Raw genomic sequence first — 27630 nt, 5'->3', positions numbered from 1 at the left:
GTTGATCTTGCTCTCCATCCACACCCTGCTCATTGCAGCCTTGAATCTTGGCTTGGAGAGACCTGTACATCAAATCTGCTGGAAAGAACAATGGAGAGACCCAGGGAAAGAGCTCAGACCACAGCCCCCATAGTCTCTTCTAATTCGATGCAAGGAAGGTCAAATCAAAATGAACCTACTCAGTACCCAAAACTCCTTCACACAGCGTTGAATCTCTCCAGAAGTCTCTCTCTCTCTCTCTCAGAATGCGTGGGGCAAAAATGTCGCCGACAAAAAAAGGCAGGAAGCGGTCGCCTATAAATAGCGCACCCCCCAGTCCCTTCCCGACTGCAAAACGCTCCCCTCAACCTGTCGTTGCTAGCGGCAGATGGTAAGGCAGGAGACGCCACTCAATATCCAGTCCGGGGCGTTGCACGCTCGACTGACGTCACGATCTGCGGGCACAGGAGATAGTGGCGGTAGTGTTTAACGCTGCCGCAAAATGTCTGGTCAATTTTGCGAGCGGCACAAACATCGCCGCGCCCGGGCACTAGTTGCTTTGCGCCCTCTTAGCTTGCAAGTGTTTAGAGCCAACTATATAATCAGTGCCACCTCATTGGAACAATCTCTCTCACCATTGACAGATCGCTTCTGTCATCTCACCTGCAGCTGCCCTCTATTGCAGCAACATCGGTGCCCTTGTAAAAAACACACCTTTGTTCTGAGTCCTTCCACAATCAGCCCCAACACCAACATCACCAGGCACACCAACATCACCAGGCACACCAACAACCTTCTCCACCATCACCTGATGCTGCACAGGACACAGGGCATTAGCCCCTGACAACATTGCTGCCCAGGAGGCCAGCGATGGCATCACCATGGCCAGATTTACTTCACTTGATGCTGTAATCCCTGGCTGCCACATGATGTGCCAGGTTGACACCATCCCACACCAGCACCGTAAAACATCCCTTTAATGTCCAAGCCATTCCATTCACACTCATCACTATAGCAGTGGGGGGATTCGGGGTGGGGGGGTGAAGTTATGTCTGAACATTCACTGGAACTCAGTAAGACACTTCTCAAGGTACGCACAGATCTGTCCGATAAGGTGAAGTGTTGAAAATATAGATTTCACTGTATGACAACACATTACCAGAAACTTCACATGGACATTGGCTAAACCTCTCAAGTGCCTACCCTTGTGTGTTGTTAGTTGGTATGCTTGCAGTAGGATGAGGGTGAGTGTGAGGGATGGCTAGTGAGATGGGGAAGTGATAATATTGATAGAGGGGATTGGGTGGAGGTGCAAGGTAAGCTGGTGTGAGTAAGGATGTGCAGGAGTAGGGTATGGAAGGCAGAGTGATGGGGATGCGATGAGTGGCACAGCAGGGCGAGTTTGAGTGTGGCATTGTACTAACGTTTCGTGATCTACTGAGATCATTGAAAGGTTTGCGCCACTGCAGGAAGGCACTCCTGACCACATCCCTGCTTGTGTCCTGCTGTGCAATGTGCAACCAGGCTGCGTTGATCTTCTGGGGAGGTCACTTCCTCCAATGGGAAGAGAAGAGAATCTCCCTGCGTGCTGTGGCTCTCTCCATAAGCATTCAGCTCTCCCGCTGTCATCCTGCCTCCGCAGGGAAAATCCAGCCCAATGGTTGTGTGGCCTACTCCCACACTGTAACTTAAGTCCTTTGTAATCGGCTGCAAGGAGCTTTCTAGGTGTGACAGTCCCCTTTGATTTCTCTCACTGCTGGGAGATAACATCTGCTGAAAATGGTTCCAATCAAGAGCTGAGCTGCATGGGACTCAAATCTACATCTATCCCTCTGAGGCTGAACACATAACAGGTCCAAGGTAGAATCTGTCACACTCATTTTCCTGTTCTAGTTTGCTCAACATTTGGGCGCTAACGGGAGGCGCAAAGCAACCAAATTTTTCCCCCTTATGTTTTATGGAGAACGTCAGAGTTTATAAACACACCTTGATATTTTCTTCAGTCTCTAAATGCTTCAGGAAATCATCCAGGCTGCTGAACACCATCTGTGTATTATTGCCCTATTGCAAAAAATAAATAAATTAAACCATACAGATAGTCACTGGGAATACTCTAATATGAATGTTATAAAAAGAATATAATGGAAGGAGCAGTATATTTTTTGCATCACTAGAGGGAGCAATGAACACATGGCCTGAAATTATTCACTTGTTTCCTATGACGGGAAAAGCTTATAATGGGGTGTCTAGTTTGGCTTTCCATTCGATGGCCTCCTGAGATGCCGAGTGGAGAAATGAGGTGCCTCCCGCAACAGATCTCAGTGGGCAGGTTGATGTGATGTGTTCCGTGGTCTGGGACTCATGGCCACAGTCGCACTTTGGGTCGTCGCTCATCTTCCACTTGTGGAGCAGGTGGCCGCATCGTCCGTGCCCTGTGCAGATTGGGTTGAGTGCTGTCCACTGTCTTCAAGGGAGGTCGGAGCCTGGGACCTCTGCTGTTGGGTCAGTGATGAGGGGTTGGTTTTTTATGTTGCATGTTCCTTTTTCCATCTCACAGAGCGTCGCGGCGAATGGCAGGCAGGACAATGTGGGACAGCACTGGGAGCCATTCAGTTGGAGTGGGCTTGAGCGCCCCCGACACCCTCCTCATGGCAGCGTTTAGCTGCACGTCTGCGATCTTTGTGTGGCGGCTGCAGGACCATGAGGCAGAGCAGTATTCTGCAGCAGAGTAGGCTCGGGCCACTGGTGCAGTGCGAAGTGTTCTGGCTGTGCTCCCCCATGACGTTCCAGCGGGTTTCCGGACCAGGTTCATTGAATGCTGCAAGATGCCCTCACAATTTGCCCATGTGTACATACATATTTAGGAATGAATTGCCAGTTTTTTTGCCTGTTCATTTGGGTATAATCAACATTCAGCTTTATATAGATGTGTTAATGATGAGACCTTAAGTTAAGCAATGTAGTCAGAGACAGACAAATCTTCATATCGCTTGTATGTAAGCGTTATGTTTCCCTGAGAACAGAAATTTGAACGAGCTGTAGACCAAACATAGCTACCAATGTGCAAGCTGGATCTACCCAGGAGGAACAGATGACCCATGAGGAACAGATGACCCAGGAGAGACAGATGACCCAGGAGAGACAGATGACCCAGGAGGAACAGATGACCCAGGAGAGACAGATGACCCAGGAGAGACAGATGACCCAGGAGGAACAGATGACCCAGGAGAGACAGATGACCCAGGAGAGACAGATGACCCAGGAGAGACAGATGACCCAGGAGAGACAGATGACCCAGGAGAGACAGATGACCCAGGAGGGACAGATGACCCAGGAGGGACAGATGACCCAGGAGGGACAGATGACCCAGGAGGAACAGATGACCCAGGAGGAACAGATGACCCAGGAGAGACAGATGACCCAGGAGAGACAGATGACCCAGGAGAGACAGATGACCCAGGAGAGACAGATGACCCAGGAGAGGCAGATGACCCAGGAGGGACAGATGACCCAGGAGAGGAGGGACAGATGGCCCAGGAGGGACAGATGACCCAGGAGGGACAGATGACCCAGGAGAGACAGATGACCCAGGAGGAACAGATGACCCAGGAGGAACAGATGACCCAGGAGAGACAGATGACCCAGGAGAGACAGATGACCCAGGAGAGACAGATGACCCAGGAGAGACAGATGACCCAGGAGAGACAGATGACCCAGGAGGGACAGATGACCCATGAGGAACAGATGACCCAGGAGGGGCGGATGACCCAGGAGGAACAGATGACCCAGGAGAGACAGATGACCCAGGAGAGACAGATGACCCAGGAGAGACAGATGACCCAGGAGGAACAGATGACCCAGGAGGAACAGATGACCCAGGAGGAACAGATGACCCAGGAGGAACAGATGACCCAGGAGGAACAGATGACCCAGGAGAGACAGATGACCCAGGAGGAACAGATGACCCAGGAGGAACAGATGCCACATCTTTGGATGGGGATTCACCGTGCTGACATTTCCGGGAAGCAAACACAAGTGGCCAGAGGAGGTGAGAGAGGCAACTCGGCTCCAGCGACCCAGAAGGACGAGGTTGCACAAGATGTGAGGAAGCGCATTGTTAAACCTGCGAGATTACTAGCAAAATGCTGAACTAGACTCTAACATATCTGGTGGACTTGTTATTCAAACCTGTGAGCTTGTCAGCTATACAAAGAGTCTAACCGTAAACTAACCTTGCTGACTTTATGTCAATCGTACACACCGTGCCATTTTATTTTGTAAAGCCCAGCTAATGCGGAGTTACAGTCGTATACTTCAACTGCTTTTGTAACCTCAAGTTTATTAATTCCGTCAGTTAGTTACATCTGCCCAAGTACCTTGTGTACTTTTAATGTTTAGTATTAAAATGTTGCTAATTGTGTACTATATGTGCTAATAAATAAATAAACATTAGTTCATGATTTTGTTGTCTGATTCCTTATTTGATGATGTGGCAAGAAGTGATTATCTCATTCACTCAGTGGTGTGCCCTATCTCCCAGGTGGGGGTGGGGTGAGGGGGACAAGTTGGTTTCTGTATCAGTTAATATAACTTGGACCGGTTAATGCAAGAGACTTCAACTGAGCTAGGCATCTGATAATGTCCAGACATGGACCAGAGATTTTCTGGCAGCTGCTCGATGAGGTATTAAGGACTTGTTGGCTTCCTTTTAATTAAGTTTCCCTCACTGGTTCACCAACCAGAGCGTTCTTCTTACTAGGTTCGAAGAAATTCCTTTACGCAAAGGGTTGCTGGAGTATGAATGCTTTGCCACAGAGAATGGTCGAGGCCGCGACTACTGCATCGTTTAAAGGGAAAATTGGATAAATACTTGCAGCAGAAGGAGATATAGGGCGATGGAAAGAGAGCGGAGTAGTGGAACTAGCAAAACATGATGGGCCGAAAGGCATCATTCTGTGCCGTTAACTTCTGGTTCAGTTACAACTTTCATTTAGGTAAACTCCACCAAGTAAAGTATAAAACTATAAAACTATCACATCAGTCTGAAAGAAAATCTAGTTAGCAATAACAGCTAACTGATGTGTGTGTGACCTACCCCAGTGACATTGAGCATACGACCCAACTGAGTGAAAACGGTATTGATCTGTTTTTGGTTGAGGTATAAGACCGGAAGTTGTCCTCCGATTGAAATCCCACCGTACCTAGAATGTTGAAACAGCAAAACACCGATCTGACAGTTTGTATCTTTCATCTTGTAACATACAAGCAATTACATTAGATATTTTCAATCACTTTAAAAAGAAAACACTCCAGTGGCTGGAGTTGTACTTAGCGCAAAGGAAGGTGGTTGTGGTTGTTGGAGGCCAATCATCTCAGTGCCAGGACATCGCTGCAGGAGTTCCTCAGGGCAGTGTCCTAGGCCCAACTATCTTCAGCTGCTTCATCAATGACCTTCCCTCCATCATAAGGTCAGAAGTGGGGCTGTTTCCTGATGATTGCACAATGTTCAGTTCCATTCGCAATTCCTCAGATGATGAAGCAGTCCTTGTCCACATTCAACAAGACCTGGACAACATCCAGGCTTGGACTAATAAGTGGCAAGTATCATTCGCACCACACAAGTGCCAGGCAATGACCATCTCCAACAAAAAGGAGTCCAACCACCTGCCCTTGATATTCAATGGCATCACCATCGGCAAATCCCCCACCATCAACATCCTGGGGGTTGCACTGGCCACAAGCTCACTAGACCAGCCATTTAAATTCCATGACTACTAGAGCATGTCAGAAGCTGGGTATTCTGCGACGAGCAACTCACCTTCTGACTCCCCGAAGCCTCTCCATCATCTAAAAGGCACAAGTCAGGAGTGTGATGGAATAATTTCCACTTGCCTGGATGAGTGCAGCTGCAACAACACTCAAGAAGCTCGACACCATCCAGGACAAAGAAGTCCGCTTGAGTGGCACCCCATCCACCACCTTAAACATTCACTCCCTCCACCACCAGCGCACTGTGTCCGCAATGTGTACTATCTATAGGTTGCACTGCAGCGACTCACCGAAGCAACACTTCCTAAACCTCCACTACATAGAAGGACAAGGGCAGCAGGTGCATTAGAACACCATCAACTCCAAATTCCCCTGCAAGTCACACACCATTCTGACTTGGAAGTTTATCGCCATTCTTCATCGTCACTGGGTCAAAATCCTGGAACTCCCTCCCTAACAGCACTGTGGGAGTACCTTCACCACACGGACTGCAGCGGTTCAAGAAGGTGGCTCAGCACCACCTTCTCAAGGGCAGCTAGGGATGGGCAATAAATGCTGGCTTTGCCAGCGACGCCCACATCCCGAGAATGAACATGCCCTTTATTCCTACTCTGTCTCCTATCTGCCCACCTTAATAACCCATGTCACAAGGATCACTTGACCCATAACTGAATACTAATGAATTTATAACAAAAACAGAAAATGCTGGAAGCACTCAGCATCTCAAGCACATCTGTGGAGAGAACAGAGGAGTTGATGATTCGGGAGGAGTTGATGATTCGGGAGGAGTTGATGATTCGGGAGGAGTTGATGATTCGGGAGGAGTTGATGATTCGGGGGGAGTTGATGATTCGGGGGGAGTTGATGATTCGGGGGGAGTTGATGATTCGGGGGGAGTTGATGATTCGGGAGGAGTTGATGATTCGGGGGGAGTTGATGATTCGGGGGGAGTTGATGATTCGGGGGGAGTTGATGATTCGGGGGGAGTTGATGATTCGGGAGGAGTTGATGATTCGGGAGGAGTTGAAGATTCGGGGGAGTTGATGATTCGGGAAGAGTTGATGATTCGGGGGGAGTTGATGATTCGGGGGTGTTGATGATTCGGGGGGAGTTGATGATTCGGGAGGAGTTGATGATTCGGGGGGAGTTGATGATTCGGGAGGAGTTGATGATTCGGGGGGAGTTGATGATTCGGGGGGAGTTGATGATTCGGGAGGAGTTGATGATTCGGGAGGAGTTGAAGATTCGGGAGGAGTTGATGATTCGGGGGGAGTTGATGATTCGGGGGGAGTTGATGATTCGGGAGGAGTTGATGATTCGGGGGAGTTGATGATTCGGGAGGAGTTGATGATTCGGGAGGAGTTGATTCGGGAGGAGTTGATGATTCGGGGGAGTTGATGATTCGGGAGGAGTTGATGATTCGGGAGGAGTTGATGATTCGGGAGGAGTTGATGATTCGGGAGGAGTTGATGATTCGGGGGGAGTTGATGATTCGGGAGGAGTTGATGATTCGGGAGGAGTTGATTCGGGAGGAGTTGATGATTCGGGGGGAGTTGATGATTCGGGAGGAGTTGATGATTCGGGAGGAGTTGATGATTCGGGGGGAGTTGATGATTCAGGCGGAGTTGATGATTCGGGGGGAGTTGATGATTCGGGGGGAGTTGATGATTCGGGGGGAGTTGATGATTCGGGGGGAGTTGATGATTCGGGGGAGTTGATGATTCGGGGGGAGTTGATGATTCGGGGGGAGTTGATGTTTCGGGGGGGAGTTGATTCGGGAGGAGTTGATGATTCGGGAGGAGTTGATGATTCGGGAGGAGTTGATGATTCGGGAGGAGTTGATGATTCGGGAGGAGTTGATGATTCGGGAGGAGTTGATGATTCGGGGGGAGTTGATGATTCGGGAGGAGTTGATGATTCGGGGGGAGTTGATGATTCGGGGGGAGTTGATGATTCGGGGGGAGTTGATGATTCGGGGGGAGTTGATGATTCGGGAGGAGTTGATGATTCGGGAGGAGTTGATGATTCGGGAGGAGTTGATGATTCGGGAGGAGTTGATGATTCGGGAGGAGTTGATGATTCGGGAGGAGTTGATGATTCGGGAGGAGTTGATGATTCGGGAGGAGTTGATGATTCGGGAGGAGTTGATGATTCGGGAGGAGTTGATGATTCGGGAGGAGTTGATGATTCGGGAGGAGTTGATGATTCGGGGGGAGTTGATGATTCGGGAGGAGTTGATGATTCGGGCGGAGTTGATGATTCGGGGGGAGTTGATGATTCGGGAGGAGTTGATGATTCGGGGGGAGTTGATTCGGGAGGAGTTGATGATTCGGGAGGAGTTGATGATTCGGGAGGAGTTGATGATTCGGGAGGAGTTGATGCTTCGGGGGGAGTTGATGATTCGGGGGGAGTTGATGATTCGGGGGGAGTTGATGATTCGGGGGGAGTTGATGATTCGGGAGGAGTTGATGATTCGGGAGGAGTTGATGATTCGGGGGGAGTTGATTCGGGAGGAGTTGATGATTTGGGGGGAGTTGATTCGGGAGGAGTTGATGATTCGGGGGGAGTTGATGATTCGGGAGGAGTTGATGATTCGGGAGGAGTTGATGATTCGGGAGGAGTTGATGATTCGGGGGGAGTTGATGATTCGGGAGGAGTTGATGATTCGGGAGGAGTTGATTCGGGAGGAGTTGATGATTCGGGGGGAGTTGATGATTCGGGAGGAGTTGATGATTCGGGAGGAGTTGATGATTCGGGGGGAGTTGATGATTCGGGAGGAGTTGATGATTCGGGCGGAGTTGATGATTCGGGGGGAGTTGATGATTCGGGGGGAGTTGATGATTCGGGGGGAGTTGATGATTCGGGGGGAGTTGATGATTCGGGAGGAGTTGATGATTCGGGGGGAGTTGATGATTCGGGGGGAGTTGATGATTCGGGGGGAGTTGATGTTTCGGGGGGGAGTTGATTCGGGAGGAGTTGATGATTCGGGAGGAGTTGATGATTCGGGGGGAGTTGATGTTTCGGGGGGGAGTTGATTCGGGAGGAGTTGATGATTCGGGAGGAGTTGATGATTCGGGAGGAGTTGATGATTCAGGAGGAGTTGATGATTCGGGAGGAGTTGATGATTCGGGAGGAGTTGATGATTCGGGAGGAGTTGATGATTCGGGGGGAGTTGATGATTCGGGAGGAGTTGATGATTCGGGCGGAGTTGATGATTCGGGCGGAGTTGATGATTCGGGAGGAGTTGATGATTCGGGAGGAGTTGATGATTCGGGGGGAGTTGATTCGGGAGGAGTTGATGATTCGGGAGGAGTTGATGATTCGGGAGGAGTTGATGATTCGGGAGGAGTTGATGCTTCGGGGGGAGTTGATGATTCGGGGGGAGTTGATGATTCGGGGGGAGTTGATGATTCGGGGGGAGTTGATGATTCGGGAGGAGTTGATGATTCGGGAGGAGTTGATGATTCGGGGGGAGTTGATTCGGGAGGAGTTGATGATTTGGGGGGAGTTGATTCGGGAGGAGTTGATGATTCGGGGGGAGTTGATGATTCGGGGGGAGTTGATGATTCGGGGGGAGTTGATGATTCGGGAGGAGTTGATTCGGGGGGAGTTGATGATTCGGGAGGAGTTGATGATTCGGGAGGAGCTGATGATTCGGGAGGAGCTGATGATTCGGGAGGAGCTGATGATTCGGGAGGAGCTGATGATTCGGGAGGAGTTGATGATTTGGGAGGAGTTGATGATTCGGGGGAGTTGATGATTCGGGGGGAGTTGATGATTCGGGGGGAGTTGATGATTCGGGAGGAGTTGATTCAGGGGGAGTTGATGATTCGGGGGGAGTTGATGATTCGGGAGGAGTTGATGATTCGGGAGGAGTTGATGATTCGGGAGGAGTTGATGATTCGGGAGGAGTTGATGATTCGGGTGTGGACACTTTGTCAACTCCGCTGTCCTCTCCACAGATGCTGCCTGGCCTGCTGAGTTTCTGCAGCATTTTCTGTTTTTGTTTCAGGTTTCCAAATTCGGAACGTTTTTTTTTTGCTTTCTGTGTTTACTATTGAATATATTACGGTTGCAATTTGGAAAATAGGCCTGGAAAGTATGCTGTGCAATGAAAATAAACGGATGAATGGCTGCATTGAAATTGCAGAGAAATTTGATCTGAATATTTTAAGCGTTCATAAGATGATATCACACAGTATAATTTCCAGGCTATAATCATGAGACTTCAATGCACTGCATGTTGTTTTAATCATCAATTAACTTATAATATACACAGAAAAAAACAATGTTACATAGTTGTGTGTGTAACACATTCACATTGAGGTCTACTTCTACTCATTTACACATACTGAGCACACCAGACAGCCGGGATTTACAAAGTAATTCAATACCTTTGCTCATTAACCCAGTATTTGCTCTTCATGCTGAAATTATAAAAGCAAATGGAAAAGGTTAATCCTTACAAACTATTAGAAACCTTTAAAAGCACATTTTCAGGTGACGTATAGATAATTTTATTGCAGCTAATGATATGTTACTTAGATGTAAAAAGGTCTTAAAGTCATAGTCATAGAGTTATACAGCACAGAAAGAGGCCTATCGGTCCATCGTGTCCGTGCCGGCCATCAAGCCCTGTCTATTCTAATCCCATTTTCCAGCACTTGGTCCATAGCCTTGTATGCTATGGCGTTTCAAGTGCTCATCTAAATGCTTCTTGAATGTTGTGAGTGTTCCTGCCTCTACCACCCTTGCAGGCAGTGAGTTTCAGATTCCAACCACCCTCTGGGTGAAAAAGTTTTCCCTCAAATCCCCTCTAAACCTCCTGCCCCTTACCTTGAAACTATGCCCCATGGTTATTGACCCCTCTACTAAGGGGAAAAGTTCCTTTCTATCTCCCCTATCTATGCCCCTCGTAATTTTGTACACCTCAATCAGGTCCCCTCTCAGCCTTCTCTGCTCTAAGGAAAACAACCCCAGCCTGTCCAGTCTCTCTTCATAGCTGAAGCGCTCCAGCCCAGGTAACATCCTGGTGAATCTCCTCTGCACCCTCTCCAATGCAATCACATCCTTCCTATAGTGTGGCGACCAGAACTGCACACGGTATTCTAGCTGTGGCCTAACTTAGCATTTTGTACAGCTCCATCATAACCTCCCTGCTCTTATATTCTATGCCTCGGCTAATGAAGGCGTATCCCATGTGCCTTTTTAACCACCTTATCTACCTGTCCTGCTGCCTTCAGGGATCTATGTACATACACACCAAGGTCCCTCTGATCCTCTGTCCTTCCTAGGGTCCTACCATTCATTGTGTATTCCCTTACCTTGTTATTCCTCCCAAAATGCATCACCTCACACTTTTCAGGGTTAAATTCCATTTGCCACTGTTCTGCCCATCTGACCAACCTGTCTATATCATCCTGTAGCCTGAGGCTTCCCTCCTCGCTATTTACCATTCTACCAATTTTCGTGTCATCTGCGAACTTACTGATCATACCTCCTACATTCATATCTAAATCATTAATGTACACTACAAACAGCAAAGGACCCAGCACCGATCCCTGCGGTACACCACTGGACACAGGCTTCCAGTCACAAAAACAACCTTCGACCATCACCCTCTGCCTCCTGCCACTAAGCCAATTTTGGATCCAATATGCCAAATTGCCCTGGATCCCATGGGCTCTTACCTTCTTGACCAGTCTCTCATGCGGGACTTTGTCAAAAGCCTTACTGAAGTCCATGTAGACTACATCAACTGCACTACCCTCATCCACACACCTAGTCACCCCTCGAAAAATTCAATCAAATTGGTTAGACATGATCTCCCCCTGACAAAGCCATGCTCACTATCCTTGATTAATCCTTGCCTCTCCAAGTGGAGACTAATTCTGTCCCTCAGAATCTTTTCCAATAATTTCCCTACCACTGATGTCTTGTTTGTGAATTCTTGGTACTGAATATGGAAATGTTTGCTGGTGTGTAGAATGGGCCTACCTGCTCTTTATTAGCTTGGGGTATGTTTTGACCAGAAAGTCCGATATGTTTCTTTCGGTAAGATTCTGCAGGATGTCAGTCGTGCGCTGGATTCTCTGTAATGGAGAAAGCAACTCATTTTGAGAGAGTAGCTAGAATTGGCTTCACATTTTAAAAATAAAACCAACTTGTCGCTAAATTATCTTTTTCTATTTTCTTTGGCAGCGGAGTTAATCTTGAAAAGTGTTTCAATAAGATATTCTTACAATGGAAAAAGTTCCTTTTTCAACTATCTCTGCTTCTAACACCACCACATGCACACACACACGCGTGCGCACACTCACGCACATGCACCTACATAAACACATTCACACACGTACGCACATATATGTGCGTGGATACACAGGTCTGTTTTATTCATTTGGAATTAGTAGGAAAGAGTGTGATCAATACCTGTACTGGAGGAAGGCCACCAGCTGCTGGGGGGCAGTCAGGGAGCATAATCAGCTTACTTCTTGTACTGCACTGGCAGGATGGGGAAGGTCTACCATCAGAATAGAATGGGGACTGCAGTAGGTTGTCAACCAAGGGGTCATGTCTCGGGATTTCCCAATCAGTGGGCCGATTACTGCAGGGGTAACCCCTGTTTTAAAATAAATACAAGAGTATTGTAAGATGCACGCTGAATGTCGGAACAGCATTTCTTACATTAAGATACGTATGACTTGTTTTTAAATAGAGTATTTGATCTTGAAACATGATATCAGAAAGGCAAATCTAACCTTAGCAAAAGTGACAACATGAATAAAAGCAAAACCAGCTGTCTTACGCAATGGGATTCTCCCTCATGCACCGAGTCCCGAATCCAGGATTATTCAGCAGCACCTCTGTCAGTTGACTCAGCTTCTTATTGAATGGACGTTCATTGCTATCAAAATGAAGGGAGAGAATATGTTATTTAACAAATACACACAATGCAGATCAAGACAAACAGTTTTTCTTGACCATTTCTCTAAAGCTGAATGATAAAATAATACTTATTTAACATAAATGTACATAATAAACCAGGGGTGTCCACATGTGATCGCTTTGCCCAGTTTGTGCTTATTTCTTATTTGTTGGATTGTCTGGTTTGAATTTTGTGGGGCTGAAGGTTTATAAAGGGCAGCTTCTAGTGCTGTTGCCTTATTGATGAATAAGTCCTAAATCAGAGCACCATGATCTACCCGTGTCCGCAACTTGAGACATGTGCATCAATGGGAACGTGATGTAAACTTTATGCATTGCCTCCATTTGCACCTAAACAACCCACAAAAACAAAAACTTGGATACTGCTGCAATATAACTCCAATATGTCTAAGTTCCAGATTACACTTTAAGGTCATATCTGCACTATTTTGGAAATTAATAAAATTAATATAATTACAACTGTGTACAAATAGAAATCTAAATAGTACATGCTAATCCCCAAACAGGCCTGTATTGTGGAAATCTTGCTTGTATTTTATAACATGTGTTTCAAATTTAAGTGGAACAAAATTACTCCAATTATGATTGTCAGTTTTTAATGACTTTGTAAAATGGTTTTAGAATTTTAAAATCAGAATGAGTTGAAGGACTTTGGGTGCTGCAAGATGTCCTTAGGATGTCCCAAAGAGCTTCACAGCCAATGAATTACTTCTTCAAGCACAGTCGCTGCTGTTATATAAACAATTTGTACACATCAAGGTTCCACAAACAGCAAGGAGATGAATGGTCAGTTAATCTGTTTTGGTAGTGATGGGCGAGGGATGAATTCCTCTGCTCTTCTTTGAAAAAGTGCCATTGGATCTTTTATGCCCACCTGAAAAGACAAATGGGGCCTTGTTTTATTGCCTCATCTGAAAGAGGGCACCTCTGACAACGCAGCACTCCCTCAAGTACTTCACTGAAGTGTCAGCCTAGATTATGCACTCAAATCCTGGAGGGACTTGGATGCACAACCTTCTGACTCAGGCAAGGCAGCTACGATCAAGCAAAGATGCCACATATGAGATCTTCAGCCTTTTTTTTATTGTTTACAAATTAAATTGTACATAATCCTAAACAAATACAAAATTGTCATAAACAGTTTGAACAACCCTACCTGAAGAAGGTGTACTGTTTGCCGTACATCCACGGGTGAATTGTTAAACTTTTATACTCCCCAAACGGTGGGATTATGAGTGTGAAGAACAGAGCCAATAGCACAAAGTTTGCAGGAAGGAGAAACTGTTAAAAAGAAAGAAGTTTAACTTGGTACGGAATCAGTCACAAATCCTTGGAGTCAGCAAAAACACAGTTTTATGTTTTACAACAGAAAACTCGGCTGTCTGCACTTCTGAGAATCTTAGCAGGTTGTCAAGAAATGTATCTGGATTTTAAGAAACTCACTATGTTATGTAATGTGACACAAAAATAGTAGACAGCTTTCAGTGTGAGACAAAGGATGGCTTACAAGAATGAACTATTGAATGCTTCTATTCTACAATGCACTGGTACTTCAGAGGGTCATTATGACTCTTCTATAGGGCAACTCAGCCCAGCACTGAAACAGTACTGATTCACATATCTCTGGAGGATGGTTGCCAATGGCTTGGGATCAGTTCCAAAGTCACTGCCAAATCTGAATGTTCCCTATTTGGATGTCTAAAATCTCTTCAGAATTTACTTACTGGATTCAAACTAAAACAGACAAATTCAAAAGAAAGACTTGCATTTATACAGCGTTTTTCACGACCTCAGAACGTCCCAAAGCGCTTTACAGCCAATGAAGTGTAATCACTGTTGTAATGTGGGAAACGCGGCAGCCAAATTGCACACAGCAAGCTCCCACAAACAGCAATGGGATAATGACCAGACAATCTGTTTTAATGATATTGGTCGAGGGATAAATATTGGCCAGGACACTGGGGATAACTCCCCTGCTCTTCTTTGTGTAGTGCCACAGGATCCTTTATGTCCACCTGAGAGGACAGATAGGGCCTCGGTTTAATGTTGCACCTGAAAGACGGCACCTCCGACAGTGCAGCACTCCCTCGGTACTGCACTGAAGCGTCAGCCTGGATTATGTGCTCAAGTCTCTGGAGTGGGGCTTAAACCCACAACTGTCTGACTCAGAGGCGAGGTTTGGACATCAAGGTGTGGTGAGGGGGTGGCAGGGACAGGATTGGGATTGGCTGTGATGCTGTACAGTACAACAACCTGACAGCATTCATTGTTCTTAGTCACACGTGGAAAAATGGCCTTTTGGCTGAGGTACTTTAATGCTGTGGTATCCACAGGATTGTACCCCAGCTTGAGCGAGTATTTTCGGGAGAGGAGGAAGAAAATTGGGATGGTGTGGTGGGATGGGTGGGGGTGGAATTCAATAGGAACATCAATAAAATTAATCTAAGCAATGTTTTTGTACAACTGGAAGCTACTGCAGCATTAGCTTTGTTCAGTTACAGCACTCTGCAAATGGTGCACTTTCAGCTAGGGGGCAAAACACATTCAGGGAACAGCGTCGATCAGTGTAGCCTGATATTTTTCATTGTACCTGTGCCAAGAAATCCTTCTGACTGCGAATAGCATGGTTGAATCTTTTGATAAACAATGCTTTGAACTGTTGTTTAACAAGGTCTGAACCTTTGATCTGCCTGGAGCCTTTTCCATCATTTCCACCCACTTGCTGGTTGTCAGTAGTGTCGGCAGGAGCCCCAGCAGTGGCTGGATCTGTGTTTTCTGCCGCAGGTTGTCCATTTGGTTGCACCTCAGAAGCAGGTGCTTTCCTTTCAATGTTTTGTCCTTTCTCCACAGCCTGTCCATTCTGGGGAGCTTCTTTGGGTGTTAAATACATCCATATTTAAGACATTATTTAAACATTTGAACAAAATGTTGGAAATATGCTGGCTTTATTTATGAGGCTTAATCTTATTACTGACACATTACAGAACAATATAAACTAGGGATGAAAACAGAATGTAGAATATCTGTATCCTGTCCTTCATCACTAAGTCCCACATTTTCTAAACCATGCCAATTTACATTGGCTCCCTATCCCCCAGTACATCAATTTCAAAATCCTGTTCATAGCCTTTTCCCACCCTAGGTCCATGACCTCCTCCACCCTTACTCCCTGCCCGGAGCAATTCGTTCCTTCAATTCTGTCCTCCTGAGTCTCCACCCTCCTCAATTCTACCATCGGTGGCAGAGTTTTCAGCCTTCTTAGTCCTACTCACTGGAATTCCTTCCCTATTCTCCTTCACCTCACTTCCTCTCTCCCTTCCTTTTAAACACATTTTGAAAACCTATTTGACCACTTCTCCTGGCTCCCCATTAGCTTACCCCATTTCTCTCCTTCGTGAAGCCCTCTTGGATTTTTTCTACTCTAAAGATGCTATAAAAATGCATATTTATTAGTACATTTATAATTCTTAGTAGACTAAGCAGTGAAACTGAGAAATAATTTCTTGAAATGACAAAGTATTTGATAAATCCCAGTCATCCTTTATGGCTGTAGGTGTGGACATTAACAATAACAACAACAATTTGCATTTATATAGCACCTTTAACGCCGTAAAACATCTCGAGGTGCTTCACATAGAAACATAGAAGATAGGAGCAGGAGTAGGCCATTCGGCCCCTCGAGCCTGCTCCGCCATTTAATGAGATCATGGCTGATCATCCAAATTCAGTACCCTGTCCCTGCTTTCTCCCCTTATCCCTTGATCCCTTTAGCCTTAAGAAATATATCTAACTCCTTCTTGAATATATTTAATGAATTGGCCTCAACTGCCTTCTGTGGTAGGGAATTCCACAGGAGAATTCACAGGAGCGTTATCAGACAAATCTTGTCCTAGTATCTCCTTACGTGGCTCGGGGTCAAGTGACCAAAAGCTTGGTCAAAGGTAGGTTTTAAAGAGCTTCTTAAAGAAGGAAAGAGAGGTAGAGAGGCAGAGAAGTTTAGGAAGGGAATTCCAGAGCTCAGCGCCTAGTCAGCTGAAGGCAGACCACCAATAGAGGGACGAAGGAAATTGGGGATGCGCAAGAGGCCAGAATTGTAGGGAACCCTAAATGCAGAGTTCTCGGAGAAGGCAGAAAAGAAGTGAAAGAAGCTTAGTTCTGAAATGCTTTGGCTTTAGGAGATGTTGGGTATAACCAGAATGATGATGGAATGAGGACATCAGATGACAAATCTATCTAGATTCTTGTTAGGAAGTGACGAAGTGATAAATGCGAGGTTATCCACTTCGGTGGCAAAAACAGGAAGACAGATTATTATCTGAACGGCAATAGATTGGGAAAAGGGGAAGTGCAACGAGACCTGGGTCTCCTTGTGCACCAGTCGCTGAAGGTAAGCATGCAGGTGCAGCAGGCGGTTAAGAAGGCAAATGGTATGCTGGCCTTAATAGCGAGAGGATTAGAGTACAGGAGCAAGGATGTCTTGCTGCAGTTGTACAGGGCCTTGGTGAGACCACACCTTGAGTATTGTGTGCAGTTTTGGTCGCCTTATCTGAGGAAGGATGTTCTTGCCATGGAGAGAGTGCAGCGAAGATTCACCAGACTGATACCTGGGATGGCAGGAATGACGTATGAGGAGAAATTGGGTCGATTAGGCTTATATTCGCTAGAGTTTAGAAGAATGAGAGGGGATCTCATTGAAACATAAAATTCTAACAGGACTAGACAGACTAGATGCAGGAAGGATGTTCCCGATGGCGGGGGAGTCCAGAACCAGGGGTCACAGTCTAAGGATAAGGGGTAAGCCATTTAGGACTGAGATGAGGAGGAATTTCTTCACCCAGAGAGTGGTGAACCTGTGGAATTCTCTACCACACAAGGCAGTTGAGGCCAATTCATTAAATATATTCAAGAAGGAGTTAGATATATTTCTTAAGGCTAAAGGGATCAAGGGATAGGGGGAGAAAGCAGGGACAGGGTACTGAATTTGGATGATCAGCCATGATCTCATTAAATGGCGGAACAGGCTCGAGGGGCCGAATGGCCTACTCCTGCTCCTATCTTCTATGTTTCTATGTTTCTATGACAGCTCAATAGACCGCGGACAGCCCGGTGGACCGCGGAGAGCCCGGTGAACCGCGGACAGCCCGGTGGACCGCGGACAGCCCGGTGGACCGCGGACAGCCAGGTGGACCGCGGAGAGCCCGGTGGACCGCGGAGAGCCCGGTGGACCGAGGACAGCCCGGTGGACCGCGGATAGCCCGGTGGACCGCCGACAGCCCAGCAACACATTAAAGCCTCCAACATCCAAAAAGTATTAAAAAGTTCTACACAAAAGACTGTTACTTAACCTTAAAGCAGTGAGGATTGATGATAAAACCTGGGAATGGATGAGAAATTGTCTGACGGTTGAAGCGAATGGTACTTTTTAGGGTGTTACCAATCCAACTGTTTTTAATTTACATTAAAAAACTTGGGATTCAGAAACTCAATGCAAACTGGTGAAATGTACAGATGAAACAATGCAGAGAAGAGCTATGGCACTGTCCATTTGCAACATGAGGAAAAGCTGGAAAAAATGTGGGCCCTTTGGCCTTGAGATGAGGTATACAAGATAGTAAAAAAAACTAGAATCGATAAACCCAGGGCACTACTTCAAACTAAATGGGGACAATGGGACAGTGGTTCAAACCAGTCAAAGGTCAACTTGGGACTGATGTCAGGAAGTTCTTCCAACAAAACATACACAGGGTAGTGAAAGTAACCGCTCTGGTATCATTTAGATACTGTGATGGGGAGACTGTACGTTCTTTCTGAACGGCTGAGCTATTATGACCTAAATGGCCTTCTTTCTCCGTGCCTATCTGGTGAATTAATGGGAGTGTCCTGGGCAAAGGAGGGGAAACTTTTACAGAGATGATGTAATCTGAGCTGGCCCTACTCAAGAATATCCATTGTGGACTAACATTGACGGTTTAATATTAAAGGCAAAGTTATTTTCTTCTATTTAACGGGGACGCACTTTGAACCAAAAGTATTCCTTCCCGACACTTTCCTTCCCCTTTAACAAGCAACTTAGAGTTTTGAAATTCAATGGTTTCAGTGTAATTACATTTGCAGGATACCAAAAAGGTTATTTTGTGATTCTATAAAAGTATGTATCTGGCAGCCTGCTAATTAGATGCAAGCGTAATTACATATCTTCACATCAATGAGACATTACTGTTCCTTAACCCTTGTGTTCTTCTGTTTAACTTGATTATTATTTAAAGGCGTCTTCTGCACCAGACTTTTTTAAATGATTATTTTCTAGATGATGATGAGAGGGTGTCGCCGCCATGGTAAAGCGTTGTGGATAATGATTAAAGAGCAGTCACGCCTTGCCTGATGGTTCGGCAAGTTTATTCAGAGAGACGCTGAGCCACACAGAGTAGGAAAGTCTGATTCCTGCGCTGCGCTGATTTGACTCAACTTAGCCGGTGTGGCAGCACCCTCACTACAATTGACTTTGGCTCTTTTGGATTAAGGGGGGAAAAAAATCAGCCAGGGTTTTCGCTCCTCATTCACTATCCCATTGATCCCTGCTGGAAGTGCACGTGTAGGGACATCAGGCTTGGCCGTGATGCTCCTCCATGATCAAATACTCACTGCCAAGACTCAGTACATGAATAATGACCACTTGGGCAAGACACCAGAGGATGCCTGGCACCTGTGCAATTGTACCCAGCCTGAATCTTTAGCTTCAGTAGAGTAGGAAAGAGCAGACAATTGGCGGAGAGAAAAAAGGGGCAATGTCCTGTGCAACATGTGGTAAACCACTGTTTGTATTCCACTGTGTACATGCCTGGACATGCCTCGGCTGACTCCTCCCACAAGTCCAAGTATAAAGGTGACTGCTCCCCAGCCCTTTGTATTTCTGGACCGGTCGACCACTCGAGGCAGACCTTCATTCTTTTGTTAATAAAAGCCTTTAGTTACTCTCTTAACTCTCAGTCTTTTATGAGTAATTGATAGCGCATCAATTTTATTAACAAAATTTTTATAATGGAGAAGATCCTCACACCAGCATGCCTGGACTTAGATCATCGGGAGGCGGACTCATCCACCAAGTTTACTCACTGGCTTAAGTGTTTCAAAAAATTCCTGACCGCCTCCGCAGCAATCAAATCGGACGAGGACAAACTGGATGTCCTGACCTCCAAAGTGAACCACCGAGTGTACTCGGTCATCCAAGACGCGACCTCGTACGCGGACGCTATCAAGCTCCTCAAGGACCAGTACACATGCCCAGTGAACGAAGTGTACGCCAGGCACCTTCTGGGGAGTCGTAAACAACAACCTGGGGAATCGACCGTGGAATACCTTCAGGCACTGTCTGTGCTTGGCCGGGCCTGTGGTTGTAAGGATGTAAAGGCCGCCGTGTACACAGAGGAACTTATCCGGGACGCTTTTGTAGCGGGCCACAGATCCAATTACACCCGACAGCGACTGTTGGAGCAGAGTGACCTCGACCTCAACAAGGCCTCTGAACTCGCACTATCATTGGATGCAGCCTACCGGGGCATGGATGCCTACTCCTCTGCACCGTGGACGCCGCGGGGAATGACAGCCTGGGACACGGTAGGACCGCCTCATAGCGCCGTGCCACCCCAGCCACACCCCAGCAACGGCCCAACTACCGCAGCAGTGTCCCAAGGCCAGACAGCAGTGCCCCAAGGCCAGAAATGCTACTTCTGTGGCCAGGCAAAACACCCCAGAGCGCGCTGCCCGGCGAAAAACGCGATCTGCTCGGGCTGCGGGAAGAAGGGACACTACGCTAACGTCTGCAGGGCCAAAGCCACCCCGAACCCCAGCAGCGCCGCGTGTGGGCCATGCGGGCCGCCATCTTGGGCCTCCCCGACCATGTGCGAACCACCGGTACAGCAGCCATTTTGGACGCCTCCAGCCACATGAGGATCATGGACGCCGCCATCTTGGACAACAGCCGGAACGCAGCAGACCCCCAACACCGCCTCATCTGATACCCACAGCGACACACCGACCCCTACGCTGGCATCCGTTACACTGGACCAAGCGAGACCGCACCAGCTGGCCAGTTCCACAATGGACATTAAGGTAAATGGCCATGATACAATCTGCCTTTTTGACTCTGGGAGCACGGAGAGCTTCATCCACCCCAACACGGTGCGGCGTTGCTCTCTCCCAGCCCTGCCTGCGCACCAACGGATTTCTATGGCCTCCGAGTCCCAGTCGGCGGACATCGGCGGCTACTGTGTAGTGACACTCGTAGTAGACGGGACCGTGTACGATCATTTTAAACTTCTGGTCCTGCCCGACCTCTGCGCTGCCGTCCTGCTGGGGTTAGATTTTCAGTGCCACCTTAAAAGTGTTACGATGGCGTACGGTGGACCCCTACCCCCACTCACAGTCCGCAGCCAGCAGCTCCCAAATTGCCCGCCGCGCACCAGGTGCAACCTCTCCACACTCAGAGTAACCCCCCCCCCACTGTTTGCTAACCTCACCCCCGACTGTAAGCCCATCGCCACAAAGAGCAGGCGATACAGTGCCGGGGACAGGGTTTTCATTAAAACCGAAGTGGAGCGGCTCCTGAAGGAAGGGATTATTGAGGGCAGCACCAGCCCCTGGCGAGCCCAGGTTGTGGTCGTTAAGACCGGCGAGAAGCAGCGCCTGGTCATCGACTACAGCCAGACAATAAATCGCTACACCCTGCTGGACGCCTACCCACTCCCCCGCATAGCTGATATGGTCAACCAGATCGCGCAGTACCGCGTCTTCTCGACCATTGACCTGAAATCAGCGTACCACCAGCTCCCTATCCGCCCTGAGGACCGCCAGTATACTGCCTTTGAGGCAAACGGCCGCCTCTACCACTTCCTTAGGGTTCCCTTTGGCGTCACCAACGGGGTCTCCGTCCTCCAAAGGGAGATGGACCGGATGGTAGATCAAAATGCGTTGCAGGCCACTTTCCCATATCTGGACAATGTGACCATCTGCGGCCGTGACTTGCAGGACCATGACGCAAACCTCGAAAAATTCCTCCGCACCGCCCAACTCCTGAACCTGACATATAACAAGGAGAAGTGCATATTCCGCACAAACCGCCTCGCCATCCTTGGCTGTGTTGTGGAACACGGAGTCATCGGCCCCGACCCCGACCGGATGCGTCCCCTTATGGAACTCCCACTGCCCCACTGCCTCAAGGCCCTGAAGAGGTGCCTAGGGTTTTTCTCCTATTATGCCCAGTGGGTCCCCTACTATGCGGACAAGGCCCATCCGCTGATCAAGTCCACCTCTTTTCCCTTGACGGCAGAGGCCCGCTTAGCCTTCCACCGTATCAAGGAAGACATTGCCAAAGCCACCATGCACGCAGTGGACGAATCCATCCCCTTCCAGGTGGAAAGCGACGCGTCCGACTTTGCCCTGGCCGCTACCCTCAATCAGGCGGGGAGACCCGTGGCCTTCTTTTCACGAACCCTCCAAGGCCCGGAGACCAGACACTCCGCTGTTGAGAAGGAGGCCCAGGCGATTGTGGAGGCTGTGCGTCATTGGAGGCACTACCTGGCCGGAAAACGATTTACCCTGCTCACTGACCAACGTTCAGTTGCTTTCATGTTTAACAACAAGCAGAGGGGCAAAATCAAAAATGACAAGATCTTGAGGTGGAGGATCGAACTTTCCACCTACAATTACGAGATCTTGTACCGGCCCGGGAAGCTCAATGAACCCCCGGATGCGCTATCGCGTGGCACCTGCGCCAGCGCGCAGATCAATAGACTGCGGGCCCTCCACAATGACCTCTGCCACCCGGGGGTCACCAGGTTCTTCCACTTCATCAAGGCCCGCAACCTGCCTTACTCTATTGAGGAGGTCAGGACCATGACCAGGAACTGCCAAGTCTGCGCTGAGTGCAAACCGCACTTTTATAGACCAGACAGGGCCCACCTGATAAAAGCCACTCGCCCCTTCGAGCGCCTGAGCGTTGATTTTAAAGGGCCTCTCCCCTCCTCCGACCGCAATGTGTACTTCCTCAATATTATTGATGAGTACTCCCGTTTCCCGTTCGCCATCCCCTGCCCGGACATGACCAGTGCCACGGTCATTAAATGTCTGAACGACCTCTTCACCCTGTTCGGTTTCCCCAGCTATATCCATAGCGACCGGGGCTCATCGTTTATGAGCGACGAACTCCGTCAGTACCTGCTAACTAGGGGTATTGCCACAAGCAGGACCACCAGTTACAACCCCCGGGGGAACGGACAGGTGGAAAGAGAAAATGCGACAGTTTGGAAGGCCGCCCTGCTAGCCTTAAAGTCTAGGGGCCTTCCAACCTCCCGCTGGCAGGATGTGCTCCCCGATGTGCTCCACTCTATTCGGTCACTGCTCTGCACTGCCACTAATGCCACCCCTCATGAGAAAATGTTTGTCTTCCCAAGGAAGTCCACATCGGGGACATCGCTACCGCCATGGCTGACGTCCCCAGGGCCGGTCCTACTGAGAAGGCACGTGAGGACCCATAAAACGGACCCCCTGGTCGAGAGGGTCGATCTCCTCCACGCCAACCCCCAGTATGCTTACATTGCATACCCGGACGGGCGGGAGGACACAGTCTCCATAAGAGACCTTGCATCCTCGGGGGCCGCAGTAACCCACTACTCACTACCACCCCCCCCCACGATCCGATATCCAGCCCCAGCAGACGGCAGGCCTGGGCCCCGCGACCCGCTCGACATCTACGAGGACGACACGCCTGTGCCACAGCCCACGCAGGACTCGACGCCGGAAGCTCCACTACCCCTGCCGTCGCCACGCCGATCACAGCGGCAGACAAGACCTCCGGAGAGACTCCAATACACTAACTTTTAATACACTTCACCCCGCCGGACTCAATTTTAAACAAGGGGTGAATGTGGTAAACCACTGTTTGTATTCCACTGTGTACATGCCTGGACATGCCTCGGCTGACTCCTCCCACAAGTCCTAGTATAAAGGTGACTGCTCCCCAGCCCTTTGTATTTCTGGACCGGTCGACCACTCGAGGCAGACCTTCATTCTTTTGTTAATAAAAGCCTTTAGTTACTCTCTTAACTCTCAGTCTTTTATGAGTAATTGATAGCGCATCACAACACTTCCCTATATTTATACACTGGCAGGAGCAATGGCATCGTCGCATCACCTCTGCAGCTACATGCTTCTGATTGAGTTAAGCTCTGTATTGCAGAAGTACCTACATAGGCTGCTGCAACAGACAGGATGGGAGTGCATCACAGCGTCAAGACTAAACGCACCCAAAAACTCATTAATAGGACAACAACCGCTCTTTAATCTAGTGATTTTGCAGCTTTTTTAAACTCGTCTCATTGATTTATTAATTAGTATCCTTCATCTGATGGGTGATATAATTTGTGCCCTTTCTTGGTGATGTGAGCTGTACAATGTGATGTACAGAATAAGTTGCTATTTGGGTCATGGGTACAGGCTCTGCTGTATATTGGCAATAGGCATCCTCTAAGGTGCTTATTCCAACTATTGGTATTTTATCCTTTGAAGTAAACTTTAAGGTTTTTTTTGAAAACTTGGAGACCAAAATTATTAATTCAAAGAAGTAGAGATTAGCATCTGCATTAATAATGTGGAAGTTATTAAATTTAATGCCCCATAATTACTTCTTTATCCCGTCAGCAGAGCAGGTTTAAAGAACTTTTTCTGAAGAGGGGAGGGGGGAGGGGAGAATCACATTCTTAACATGATTCATTATGAAGGGATTTGTTTTTTTTGTAGTCGGTCCAGAGATTGTGGAACTGTAGTGTTTGTATACGTGTTGCAATCTCCCACCCTGGTTTCTGTCAAAGATAGTGCCAGGAATTGAGCTCAAAGGGCAAGATCAGGAATATCAATAATCAAAATGGGCAATTCACCAAAAAATATCAAACTATCTCCATATTGAGTCAGGAATGTGATTTTCTTATTTAAGGTTCAGTTGCGAGAAAGTCATTAATTACGGGGCTACTGTAGCTTTATAAGTTCATGTAATGGGACCGACTTAATTAGCTAGCATGAGGACTGGAACTAATACAGGAAACTCTCGTTTAAACGGCACCTAAATATCCAGAATTCTCTATTAACCGGCAAAATTCTCACTCCGAAAACAACACCTCAATAACCGGCAATGTTGCCGAGTCCCAAGTCCGAGTCTCCCGCAGTGGCCGATTAGTCAGTGGGGGTAGTTCTCCAAACTGCCACTACTCGGCTTCCTGGCGCTGTCGGAAGTCGGAACACCTCAATACCCCTGTAACAGGAGTCTGACTCTCCCGCGCTGCCGCTAGTCTGTTCTGATCCGCCATTTTACAGGGGTACTGTGTGTCTCCCACGCTGCTGGTAGTCATTGCACTGCATTACCCTCAACTGGCAGTACTGTACTTAATCAAGCATCTTCCACCATCCAGTTAACACAACATTCTGTAGGTGAGTACCCAATTACTGTATACTGCACATTTCTTGATTTTTAAATTTTTCTTTGTTAACAATAGCCTCGGTAGATAACCCTCTCCGTCATCCGGAATTTTTGATCAACCGGCAACGCGCCGGTCCCGTCGGTGCCGGATACCAAAGAGTTTCCTGTAATAATTAAAGTCAGTGAAATAAACAAGGCAGCAGATGAGCTGAATGAAACAGCAGATAAACGGAACAAAATGGCAGAAGAATTGAACTGTAATTGAACGGCTATTCCCTAACTATTTTGCTGCAGCATCGCAGAGCAGCACCTTGTGCAGGAAGAGTGTCCAATCTGAAAGGATTCACAAATTTCATGTCTCCCCCGAAGATTTACTTTTGGCTTATTGGAGAAACCCTGGCTGGACCGAGCTTAAAATCCAGGGCGCAACAAGATGGCTGCAGTCAACCTCATGGCCAAGGCCTGTAAGTTTCACGAAACCAGTGGGACAAAGGGAATCACTTATGAGACATTTAAAACCGATTAACCGGCCATCCAGGTTGATGGGCCCAGATCGGTTTCCTTTGTATAAGCTTCAATACGTCCAGGTCAGACAAAGAAGTAAGCTGATCTGGCGAGAGATAAGGGCTACCAAGAAGGGTAGCCAACGCTCTCTCTCTCTCTCTCTCTCTCTCTCTCTCTCTCTCGTCTCGACTCCAGTGCCCTGCCTCACCATCAAGAGGATCATCGACGAAGAGCCCGTCCAGGGAAGCAGGATACCCGCAGTTACATTTAAATCACTGGGGTATCTCTGCTCTGGGCGGTGAAAACCCTAAAGACATTGGCAGGCAATGGGGCAGGCGTTCCAACATCCTAGACTGGTGAGCATCAATTTTCTGGCCCATCACAAGACAACCTAGATAGGTGTAAAGGGTGGGAGTTAAGGGGATTGCTAAAATTGTAATTTTAGTCATTTTCCCTCGATGTGTCCATTTCTCCTCCCCCGCTAAGTGTAATTGTGTTGCATCCATAGTGATTTTCTCTGTATAATAATTATTTCTCTATTTTAATAAACATTGGTTTTCTTTGCACCGATGTATATAGTTTAGGTAGTTTAATTTTTAAGTTTATATAGTGTCAAGTTTAGGGTGTTTAATTTAATTCTAATTAAGGTGATGGTTAGTTTTAAGTAATCTGCTCAGAGTGTGTACATTTGAGTCGAGGTCGCAAGACCCGACCATGCTTCACCCAAGCCAGCGAATCTCTAGGGAACCTGGCTGTGTGCTTCTATATCTGTTACAGGAAAATTTACGGAATGAAGGGGGGCGTAATCCTACTCGCCCTGATAGGACTGAGCTTCGGAAGGAGAGGTGACGTGGAGGATCCCCACCTCTATGGGTGCTCTGGAGACACAGCACCGATAGCGATCTTTGGGAGCGGCGAACGGGATGCAGAGGAGAATTTTACCAATTATGGGGATAGTTGTAAGAATGCCGGTCATGGGCAGGACGGCCCGACCCGCACCGGTATACAGGGTGGAGAACATTGGAATCATTCAAGGGGGTGCACACATTCGTTTTGCAGCGGTCCCGCCCTATGTCATAAAGTGGAAGCATGCTATGACGGGTACTGACCGCTCGGGGTGCCGTAGCCGGGGAGCACACATCATCCTGTGTCCCCAGCACTTGAATGCCTATTCGAAACCACAATGTGGGTTCAGAGCTGCTGACGCGAAACCTATAAATTGTACCATGGAAGCCATGGCACAAGGCCATGTTCCCCCACAGGTAGCATATATAGGAGGTGGGACATATTGCGTCACCACAGGAGCGTCTCACTACCAGCATGGACAGCACAGCTGGTGCGCGGTGAGTGACAGCAGCTTCTGTTTCAAACCTGAGGCAGAAGTTCAAGTGGCACAGATACAAATTGTCCCCATTCCTGAACCATCCACTGTTCACCTCACTGTGGAGGAGAATTTCACCCACCTCCAGAAATATGTCGCCCACTTCGGTTACCCGATTCCCCCTCTCCCAGAGCACCTTACCAAATTATTAAAAGCTGTTCTAGTATCACAAAAGCACTTCTACACTTTGGAACAGAAGACTGTACAGATAGGGGCCGACATTTTAGATATTACGACCCCGCCCTGGTGGGACATTTTTGAGAGTATAGAGGTCCCTTCCTGGATTCGAATGGCATCCCACATCTTAGTAGTCTGTCAGCTAGGGATTGTCCTCTACCTGGTTTGTGTCCAGTGTAAGAGAAAGGGTCCCAGGGTAGAATTTAAAGCAAAAGGGTTGTGGAAGGACCAGTATGCCCGAGTGGAAGATGAAACACCCGTGTGAGCTTTGTGTCATATCACTGCCGAGTGATGGCAGATCCGTTCGTTATTTTTAATAAAGCTCGTTCCTTCCATTTGTTATTTTTAATAAATATGTTTTTTTGGCCTGATGTTTATTTTTATTAAAGGTTGTGTGTTGTAATGAAGT

The 27630-nt window shown here is 47.8% G+C and overlaps 1 protein-coding gene across 3 annotated transcripts in view; it reads right to left on the bottom strand.

Annotated features, from left to right (window-relative positions):
• abca4b (ATP-binding cassette, sub-family A (ABC1), member 4b) overlaps window positions 1-27630 on the bottom strand; it is a 187505-nt gene that overhangs the window by 44606 nt on the left and 115269 nt on the right. For 2 of the 3 annotated variants that reach the window (XM_085983291.1, XM_085983289.1), the window contains 8 exons: window positions 15284-15564; window positions 13850-13974; window positions 12554-12652; window positions 12178-12367; window positions 11746-11840; window positions 10143-10175; window positions 5075-5180; window positions 1966-2040 (listed from right to left, as the gene is read on the bottom strand). In XM_085983291.1, coding sequence (XP_085839417.1) covers window positions 1966-2040; window positions 5075-5180; window positions 10143-10175; window positions 11746-11840; window positions 12178-12367; window positions 12554-12652; window positions 13850-13974; window positions 15284-15564 — 1004 coding nt within the window. The remainder of the gene's footprint in view (window positions 1-1965; window positions 2041-5074; window positions 5181-10142; window positions 10176-11745; window positions 11841-12177; window positions 12368-12553; window positions 12653-13849; window positions 13975-15283; window positions 15565-27630) is intronic. The other variant, XM_085983290.1, reaches the window with a different exon arrangement.

This window comes from Somniosus microcephalus, chromosome 3, assembly GCF_052327205.1.
Source record: "Somniosus microcephalus isolate GS21.2 chromosome 3, FLI_Smic_1.0, whole genome shotgun sequence".
NCBI classification, from domain to species: domain Eukaryota; kingdom Metazoa; phylum Chordata; class Chondrichthyes; order Squaliformes; family Somniosidae; genus Somniosus; species Somniosus microcephalus.
This window is presented reverse-complemented; position numbering and strand designations above follow the sequence as displayed.